This window comes from Chrysemys picta, chromosome 10 (assembly GCF_011386835.1).
Source record: "Chrysemys picta bellii isolate R12L10 chromosome 10, ASM1138683v2, whole genome shotgun sequence".
NCBI classification, from domain to species: Eukaryota; Metazoa; Chordata; order Testudines; family Emydidae; genus Chrysemys; species Chrysemys picta.
Genome location: NC_088800.1, coordinates 4,821,660 through 4,832,288, shown reverse-complemented (window position 1 = coordinate 4,832,288; position 10,629 = coordinate 4,821,660). Strand labels below are relative to the sequence as shown.

General features: G+C 47.5%; 1 protein-coding gene across 2 annotated transcripts in view; it reads left to right on the top strand.

The window, feature by feature from the left end:
- The first annotated feature begins 1,209 nt into the window (after positions 1-1,209).
- SMAD3 (SMAD family member 3) overlaps positions 1,210-10,629 on the top strand; it is a 103,534-nt gene continuing 94,114 nt past the window's right edge. For both annotated transcript variants that reach the window (XM_005300725.4, XM_042856562.2), the window contains exon 1: positions 1,210-1,562. In XM_005300725.4, the coding sequence (XP_005300782.1) occupies positions 1,357-1,562 (206 nt within the window). In that variant the 5' untranslated portion in view covers positions 1,210-1,356. The remainder of the gene's footprint in view (positions 1,563-10,629) is intronic.

Here is a 10,629-nt window from a genome sequence, read left to right as displayed (position 1 = left end):
TATAGGAGTCACTGAGGCAGGCCCCCTGCCCTGCCTGGCTGTGTGTATGGGGGGTCATGGGGAGTGAGGGGGAGCCCCCTATGTTCCCCGGGCTCGCTGTGTGTATGGGGGGTCACTGAGGGGAGCACCCCCTACGTTCCCCAGGCTTGCTGTGTGTATGGGAGGGTCACTCAGGGAAGCCCCTATGTTACCCAGGCTCGCTGTGTGTATGGGGGGGTCACAGGGAGTGAGGGGAGCCCACCCCCGGGCTCGCTGTGTGTATGGGGGGGTCACAGGGAGTGAGGGGAGCCCACCCCCGGGCTCGCTGTGTGTATGGGAGGGGTCACAGGGAGTGAGGGGAGCCCCCCCCGGGCTCGCTGTGTGTATGGGGGGGTCACTGAGGGGAGCCCCCCCGGGCTCGCTGTGTGTATGGGAGGGGTCACAGGGAGTGAGGGGAGCCCCCCCCGGGCTCGCTGTGTGTATGGGGGGGTCACTGAAGGGAGCCCCCCCCGGGCTCACTGTGTGTACGGGGGGGTCACAGGGAGTGAGGGGAGCCCCCCCTGGGCTCGCTGTGTGTATGGGGGGGTCACTGAAGGGAGCCCCCCCCGGGCTCGCTGTGTGTACGGGGGGGGTCACAGGGAGTGAGGGGACCCCCCCCGGGCTCGCTGTGTGTACGGGGGGGGTCACTGAAGGGAGCCCCCCCGGGCTCGCTGTGTGTAGGGGGGGTCACAGGGAGTGAGGGGAGCCCCCCGGGCTCGCTGTGTGTAGGGGGGGGTCACTGAGGGGAGCCCCCCCCCCGGCTCGCTGTGTGTAGGGGGGGTCACTGAGGGAAGCCCCCCCCTTGGCTCTCAGTGGTTCCCGTGTGCTAGGTTGGGGGCCGGGCCGGGGGTGGCGCTGGCCGCCCGTTGCTCCCCGCTCCCTCCCTCCCTCGGCAGCGCGAGCCAGTGCGTTTGGGCGGGCTGGCGGGGGTGGGAGCCGAGCCGAGCCGAGCCGGGGCGGCCGGCGATTTGCATGAAAGGCAGACTGGGAATGAGCTGGAGCGGCCGCCTCTCCGCACACGCAGAGCGGGGGTGGGGGCCGGAGCCGGAGGAGTCTCCGCCTCAGGGGAACGCGGGAGAAGTCGGGGCAAAGTTTGCCGCCGCCAGCCGGGGCTGCTGAGGGCGCCGCGGGGCCGGGCTCCGAGCGAAGCCAGGCGCCAGGCTCCAGCCCCGCTGCCCTCGGCCCTGTGCGCGGCCGCCCGGCGGAGGGGGGCCCAGGGGGCCGCCGCCAAGTTGAGCGGGGTCTCGGGCGGGCTCGGAGCGAGGGGCCGCCCGCGGCGGGAGGCGGCAGCGGCTGGGTGGGGCGCTGCCTCCCGGAGCGCCGGGCAGGGGAGCCAGCATGTCCTCCATCCTGCCCTTCACTCCCCCCATCGTCAAGCGGCTGCTGGGCTGGAAGAAAGGGGAGCAGAACGGGCAGGAGGAGAAATGGTGCGAGAAGGCGGTGAAGAGCCTGGTGAAGAAGCTGAAGAAGACGGGGCAGCTGGACGAGCTGGAGAAGGCGATCACCACGCAGAACATCAACACCAAGTGCATCACCATCCCTAGGTAGGGAGAGGGCACCCGGGGGGGGGGCCTCCACCCAGCCACAGGCCCCCCCTCTCTGCGCTCACAGACCGAGCAGGGGCACCGCAGGGAGAAAGAGGTGGCACCCACCCACGGTCAAAATCAGGGGCGCCCCTGCGGGGACATATGTGCTCCCACAGAGAGACCCATGTACACAGAACAGGGGGGAGGGACACAAAGAGAGACCTGCTGGGCACAACCTGTGGGAATAGGCACCTTCAGGCACATGTGGGGCCCCATGCAGAGACACCTGTGTACCCTGAGGGGGGGGGGCATGCACAGATCAGGCATGGGTAAGAGATACGTTTGCCCACAACGAGAGAGACCTACATCCATACACAATCATGGGTGTCCTTGCAGAAGCATGTATTCACACGCAGAGGTAAGGAATGGACACCCACAAGAGACATGCATAAACATATGGGCACCCACATAAATAGGTGCATTCTCTTTTATGCTTACACATAGCTACCTGCCAGTATACTGAGATGTGAATAACTGTATGTACATCCATTTGGACACGCGTGGCTGAGACACATGTTCCTGTAAATAGATGCAGACAGATGCATGCACCCACTCATGTTTGTGTGCATATTCTAGACGTTAAGCATACACCTAGGGTACTTTGAAAAGCAATACTATTACAGGTTTGTGTTAGAGGAATTTTACTTTTCTCTCCAGTCAACTGCAATAGAAGTTTGGTTTTGTATTCCTTTCTTACAACCGATTGCAGAACACTTTGCATATTTAAAATTAAGAGGTCACAGAATTGTATTACAGTCTGTTAACAGAGAAGACCGAAATTAAGAGGGGAACACAAGAAAGGAAAATGTTTTCAGCTAAGAGTTGAAAAAAGATGGAAGTATTCTGGATTAGTTATACTCGTTGGTGATATTCTCTGTTTCAGAGCCAAAAGTTTCACGCTGCTTTCTGTTACTGAATGAGAGAAATTAGTTTGTTTAGGTCTCTTGCTCCGTTCAGTCAGACATGTCGCTGAAGAAGTGATTTAGGACTCTTGGATACATGTTTCCAGAGTAGGTGGTTGTAACCCCCCCCCCCCCCCCCCCAAAAACCAAAAACAAAACAAAAAACACACAACCAAGGAATGCAATTTGCACAGCTAAATGGGATTGCTGTTTGGGGGAGGAGTCATGTATATTGAATAACTGATTTTTTTTCCCATGTAGATTAATTCTTTATGCAGCATTTTAGGATTGATTCAGTATGATTGCACACTGGACTCATCGTAATGCACAGGAGAGGACAAATATTTAAATGATTACATATGTTTGATTATCTTTGAGGAAATCAAATCACTGAGAACATGTAATCACTAAAATTTTGTTGATTTCTGTAAGCTCATTCAGATATCTGGCATTTTTAGTTTGTTTTTTGGAATAATACAGCATTGCTTTTTTAAACAAATGTTTAAGTTAATCAAGAACAGTTCAATGCTGTATAATTGTATGCTTCTGTGTGTTGATTCTCTCTTTTATATGTGCGCATGCACCCATATACTCTTGGTTGTCAGAATTATTTAATATGCAGCGGCTAGTACTCACAAAGCCGCATCAGTTGTATGAACCACTGAACCGAGTAGTTTTAAAATGTTGTTATGTAGAATTGGAACTTTTCCCCCTCCCCTCCCCAGAAGAATACGTTCAAGCCCATCAAATACAGTTTTTCAAGATTGTTCGATATCTGCTCAGCTCTTCTCTACTGAATGACACTAGCTTAGAGTTTAGTGTAAATTCAAAATGACTCCACTGAAGTCTGTGAGACTACCCTGGGTTCTCTGTCCTTAAGCCTATATTTTGAAACTCATGGTAACCAGCTAAAGCTCTTCCCTGAAGTATTTGCTTACCTTAACCCCAAAAGTTCTGCTACTTATGTGACTTGCTATGTGTGTTGGGTTTCTGGTTTTAGTAAGGACTGACCAGTGCAGACCTGGGAGGGGAATCACCTGAAATTTACATCATTAACAGCACAGATGTTTGGGAAGGATTGGGAGTCATTTTCTGATATATTGTAATTCCAGGGAAACAAATAGGGATAGGGTGGGTGGGCAAACTTGTTTAAATTATTTCTGCGAAAAGGGAGTTTAAAATTAAGCATCAGCAAAAACAGTAAACATCACAAGCCATCAACATTACATGAGAACATTCTAGCTAATGCTAAGCATGCAGAGGCTAACGCTTATTTATATCTTACAGTTCTGCAAATTAACTTTCACCCACTAAAGTAAGCCCCCCCAGCAACCATTACAATCTTTTATGTATGCTGACACGAGGCCTAATCCTGCAGTCCTTAATCCTTGACAGCAAAGGGAGTTTTCCCTGAGTAAGTCTGGTAGCATTTGCCTCTTTCAGCAATAGTTAATCGCTAATACAAAAGATTAACCTGCTCCTTTAGGTTCTTTTGCAATATGTTCTATCATAATAATAATCCTCATAGTCAGGTTGGCCTGTGTTGGGCACTGTACAGACACCTAGTAAGAGACAGTCGCTGCCTGGAAGAGGTTACAGTCAAGGGATAGAGGGGAAATGGCAGTATAGAGAGGTGAAATGACTTGCCCAAAGTTACACAGAAGGTCAGTATGTAGTGGTGTTATAGCTGTGTTGGTCCCAGGATAATAGAGAGACAAGGTAAGATAAAACCTTTTATTGGACCAACTGTTGGTGAGAGGGACAAGCTTTCGAGCTTACACAGAGCTCTTCTTCAGGTCTGGGAAACTAAATCAAAGTGCCATTGCTAAATATAAAGTCAATGACAGAACTAGAATTATAATCCAAGTCTCCTGACTCCCAGTCCAGTGCCTTATCCACTTGAGCACACTGCCTGTACTAAAATATCATTGGATAAGCCTTCCAGGCCATTTGTCTCTAATCCTCAGAAGGCAGCTTCTCTGAGTATTTTCATTATAAATAACTTTGGATACATTATTTCACTAGTTTGGAAAACAAATACTTTGGGAATAAAAGGGAGAACAACTGTTAGGGGTTAGATCACACCATGCATTGGTTATAGTGCATCAGTGAACCATATTCTATTGGAGGTAATACAGGGATGAATCTGGCCCAGTGAGAATAGGTTTAGTCCAAAATTAGCTGTCATAACCATGACATGAAACAAAGTTCCAGGCTGAAGATTGCTTGGGGCCTTCAGAAATGCTGCTCTTGGGAACTCTGAGCCGATGGGTATCTATGAGCTGAGGGGTGAAAACATTATCAACTGCAAATTCGGGATCCCAGTTGATATTAGCCTAGCACTTTGGCTGTAGTGACTGTGCAGTTCTTTAGACAAAACACTTTGAGCCAGATTTGTTAAGGGTGCAATACCAAGAAGCTAGAGAATCCAAGTAATCACTAGTGTATCTTTTTATTTTAAGCTTGTGTGCTGTCTGTGTCTTTGTCCATGTCCTGAGGAAGAGCTCTGTGTAGCTCGAAAGCTTCTCTCTCACCAACAGATGTTGGTCCAATAAAATATATTACCTCGCCCACCCTGTCTCTCTAATATCCTGAGACTGACACAGCGACAACACTGCATATGTATGTTATTGTGTGCCTACTAAATTAACTACAGCTTTATAGCTTGTCATTTGCTTGCGGGGAGGGATAGCTCAGTGGTTTGAGCATTGGCCTGCTAAACCCAGGGTTGTGAGTTCAATCCTTGAGGGGGCACCTAGGGATCTGGGGCAAAATCAGTACTTGGTCCTGCTAGTGAAGGCAGGGGCTGGACTCAATGACCTTTCAGGGTCCCTTCCAGTTCTAGGAGATGGGATATCTCCATTATTATTTTTATATTATTTTATTTTGGTTGTTGGCTGGCATGGATTATTCTCCAAGAGATCTATCTTTAATATGATAGCTCTGGTGAAAGAACCTGTGGTAGCAGGAAGAGGGCTGGAGAGACTATTGCAGGATTGAGAGAGAGAGAAAGCAAGAGAGTGTGTAGAACAGGCATTCAGTTCAGCCTTAAGAATCTTAAGAAGTGATCTCGGGCCACTCGCATACAGGTCCGCTGTCTCCTTGGCCTGCTGGTGCTTTCTCCCATCCTCACTTGGCTCCCTTGCAGAATAGCTTATTTAAAGGGGTTTTGTTCAACCTTCTCTCACTGGCCACAGTCCTTCCTCCTCCAAAGGGGAGTTTCCACAGCATGAAGGGGGCTCTGCTTGAGAATGTATTAATTTTCAAGTGGATTCCCAGTGGCACGGCTGGGAGAGCAATGTACATAACACCCCAGGCCCTTGGTCATCTTCTCCTACATTTGAATCCCTGACCACAGAGGTCTTCAGTCAGGCTGAGAAAGCGGGAAGGTGTTATGTGTGTGACCTTCTGCATGCAGAGGTGGAAATCTGTGCATTAATAATCAGATATGGTCACACAAAGCATGCCCTTGCTCTCCATTCACTTAACCCTAAGTACATTAGGCTTTCCCTCTCAAACACTCCCCTTCTCCCTCTCCACCCCCCTGCTTCAGCACTGACATCTAGCATGGCTTCAGATGTGTTAGCCTGCATCTTAATGAGCATTAAGAAGGCTTTTCATTCACGTTAAACTGACATTATTCAAAAACGTGCCCCTTTTATCAGAACATAACCAAGTGATAGCTTCTTGTGATAGTTTTGCAAATGTCTGGGGTAGAATGGGCATTCATGAGTCTTTTTGACCTCTCCAAAGTTGTATGCTACTGGAATACCTTCCTTGAACACAGATGCATTCAAGGTTATGATGTTGCTGCTTTGCTCTAAAAATAGGTTTGAATCTGTCCTTCCTACCAGCCACCAGTTGGCATCACATTTTCAAATTCTTGGTGGCTGTAAGTATCGCTCTCTGAAATCAAAGAGTGTTGGTGTGGAATCGGATGGCATACAATTACCCTTGCTGTACCCTCTGCAGAACGCAAACATGTCAACTTAAACTTCATCCTCGGGGAGAAGAGCAACAAGTTCATAAGTCTATTCCTGAACCTGTGATCTGTACTGGAATGGATTGCATTGTTTGTGCACATGCCAAGCATTTCAACACTCAGCCCTAGAAACAAAAGGAGTTGGGGTGAATTGTAAGCATTTAATTCTTAAAATTACTAAATATGAGTGTACTGTGGAAATCTGCAATTTGTGGCAGATACTGATTAATTATTAGGAGTCATACAGTATACACATTTGTCTGTCTGAGAGGAGACAGTAAATGCCTTACTATTTCAAGAGTATTATTCATGGTGCACGCATGTGCTAAAACATAAGATCTTTCCAGTGTTGTGGCCTTCTTTACAGTGTGTATTTCTGTGCCTGTTTTCTTTTTTGATCCAATTATGGTATTTCTATTTAACATTGCAAGTGGTTTTTACAATAGCCAAGATTCCTCTATGTAAAGAATAAATTCCTTTAAATTTTAGAGAGACAACGTGGGTCAGGTAATGTTTTTTATTGAACCAACTTCCGTTGGTGAAAGAGGCAAGCTTTAAGTTAAGTTTTGTTAATTAAAATATATTTGGGAAGAGAGGATGAGTGTGAGTTATTATAGAACTCATCTGATATAAGGCTAGAATGTAATGACTGAGTTGGAAACTCTGGATATTTTTTCTTTTGGAAAGAAATGGAACAAAATAAGGACAGGTCTACAAACTTTTGCTGATGCAAGCTACGTTGGCATAAAGCTGATGCAGTTAGTGTATTACTTATGTGCATACATACTTGGCTCCCTGCGCTGGTGCTGCGCTTACTCACCAGGAATGCTTGTGTCAATGCACAGTGCAGTGCACCATTGATTCCCAGTGTGACTTGGAGCAACTTCCCATCATGCAATTTTCTCCATTCCATAATGTTATCTATATCCCATAATTTTTGCACCTTTCTTAAAAATCCCACAAACCCCTCATGGCTCTCCTTTCTGTCAGCATCTTTGAAAGAAGCATGAAGCCTACACAGCTCTGCACTATTGTCATGAGTGTTCCAAGTACAGGACGCACGATCCTCTGGTATTTGCAGAGCTGCAAGAAGAACCGAATCAGTGGGGAACCTGACAATTTTGTGTAGGACAGAATGCTGTGGGACGTAACAAGAACCAATTCGAAGTTGTTGGTGGCATTCACGGAGCAGCATTCACAGTGGGGTGATGTTTCTGGGCCCAAGAAATGAGCACTGCCTGATGGCATTGCATTGTAATACAGGCTTGGCATGATGAGCAATGGCTGCATAGCTTTGGATACGCAAGGCCACATTCGTGGATCTATGTGCTGAATTAGCCCCAGCCCTGATTTTCCTAGTGCAGGGACACCAGAGTGAGAGCTGCACTGACAGGAGAAGTGAGTGGTGATCACACAGTAGAAACTTACAATGCTGTCAGTGGGAAACCATTTTGGAATTGGAAAATCCACTGCAGCGGCCACTGTTGTGCAAGTGTCTAGAGCCATTAACTGTCTCTGGCTACGCAGGACTGTGACTCTCAGCAATGTGCAGGACATAATGGATGGATTTGCAGCAATGGGGTTCCCGAACTGCGGTGGGGCAATAGATGAAAATCATATGCCTATTTTGTCACCATACCACCTTGCCATAGAGTACATCAACAGATGTATCAACAGAAAGGGCTGCTTTTCTATGGATATGCAGGCATTGTTGGATCACCAGGGACGTTTTACCAACATCAACGTTGGCTGGTCAAGGAAGGTGCATGACACATCTGTAAGAACACAGTACTGTTCAGAAAGTTGCAAGCAGGGACTTGCTTTCCCAACTGGCGGATTACCACTGGTGATGTTGAAATGCCAGTAGTGATCCTGGGGGACCTAGCCTCCTACCCCTTACTCCCCAGCTCACGAAGCCATGCACCACCTATCTCGACAGAACCAAGGAAAGATTCAACTACGGGTTCAACAGATGTAGAATGACAGTTGAGTGTGCTTTTGGTAGACTGACAGGGCACTGGTGTTATTTACTCACAAGATTGGATCTCAGTGAGGAAGAATAATCCCAATGGTTATAGCTGCCTGCTGTGTGCTGCATAGTACCTGTGAGCAAAGGGGGAAAAATGCTGCCAGAGTCTAGGTAGAGAGGCTCTTTGCTGAGTTTGAAGAGCTAGACACAAGGGCTATTAGAATAGCTCAGTGCTGAGCTATATTGCTCAGGGATGCTTTGAAATAGCACTTTAACAGAGAACCACAGTAATGCATCGTGGTGTATGTACTGTGCTCTACCTGGCCCTGCTGTTTTGGGACCTGTTAGGAATTGTGTGGTGCTTGGCATGGTATCTGTGAATGTAACACTGTCGATGGAGATTTTTAAGAGCAGGTTAGACTAACCCTTGTCAGGGATGGTCTAGATAATACTTAGTCCTGCCATGGGTGCAGGGGACTGGACTAGATGACCTTTAGAGGTCCCTTCCAGTCCTATGATTCTATAATGCACCTATTAATTTTGTGGTGCTTGCATTACATTCATTTATAACAACTGTTAATATGAGTTGTCATGCTGTACAGTAACAGGTATGTGGGTGCTTTCAGTACTGCTAGGCATTTTGCAGTATGCGTTTGGAACTCATAAAGAGGAATTATTTTCTAAACAATAGAATTTTATTGAGTAACTAAAACACTGCAAAAAAAAATCTGTGAAAGTTAAAAGCAAATACATTTAAAAACTTAATATGTACAGAGATGAAGAAAGGGGCAAGAACATTCATGTCCATTTTGGTGCACACATGGCACCTGTGGTACTCTCAGGTCAGTGTATCTGAAATTGTGCTTGTCCTTAATGTCCCCTGGGGTGGAGTGCTGGGGTAGGGATGCAGCCCCTGATGTCATGTGGAATGTTGGGGGAGGGGAGTCTAGGGGGGTACTATAATGGAGTTCTCCATGGATTGCAAAAGGAGGCAAGTCCGTGATTATTGAACCTGCAGGTCCACAACAGTCATCATCTGTGTTTGCTGCTGGAGAAGCCCCATTATGTCCTGGTGCATTTTTTTTTCCTCCTCTCTCCTTTTCCTGCTGGAACTCCTGGGAGATTCTCCTGTTTCCTCTTTCCTTCTCCATACAGTCTGCAATATTCACCCTCCAGGCCCTGATGCAGCACTGGCTTACAGGGTCTCACGGAACATATCATCCTGAGTCATCTTCTTTCTCCCCCTTATCTGGCTCAGGCATTCTCCGGATGTGAAGGGTGAACCCCTCGAGGCTGCAGTGGCAGCAGCTACAGAGAAAGCACACAGAAGTGCCACTGTCACAATGGAAAGCGAAAGTTGAGACTCAGAATTCCCATCCCTTGCTCCCCTAAAGTTTTAAACAAGACATATTTATTGATGCTTCTGCTTTGAAGTGCTTGCACACAGTGCCACTCACAACACCAGCCAGGATGATTGTGGCCTACCAGGGGTGAGGGAAATAAGGAGAGAATTGTTCGGTTGCATGAAACTCTGAGTATAGGGCAATGGCATTGAGTTGTGGCACCATTTTCCACAGGTGGTAGTGATTTTAGCTGATATCTCACTCCTGAGGATGACAAAGGCACAGAGAGCACAGCTGCTGCTCATGTTCTGAAGCCACCTGGGCCTGTATGTTACTAGCTTGTTTACTGCAATAGTGCCTGCTGAAATTATCACTGACTGGCATGGGAATTTATCCTACTGTAGAGGAAGAAATAAGGCTGCCATCCATAGAAACCTTTGGGAGAGGATTGCAGCCAAAAGTTTCATTGAGATTTCTCAGGTGGATTCAAGGGACATCCCTGTGTACACAAACAAACTGCTCCGTGTGGCCTTCCGTGCCTATCTCTGCCGGGGAATGAAAAGCAGATGATAACTCTACCTCTTGTTGTTCTGCTACATCTTCTAGGATGAGTAAATGAATGAAAAGTCGATAGCTATGTCCTGTTAAGTTGGGGTTGCCATCAGTACACCATTGTAATGGAAAATAACATATACACAGTTACCTGAGGTTCTTTCCCCTGCATTGGGCTCACCCATGCTCAACTGCTGGGACTGACTGGACTGTGGTGGAGTCTGAAACAGGTCCTAGCTTGTGGCATATCTGGACTCGCAGTCGCATATTCTCTATG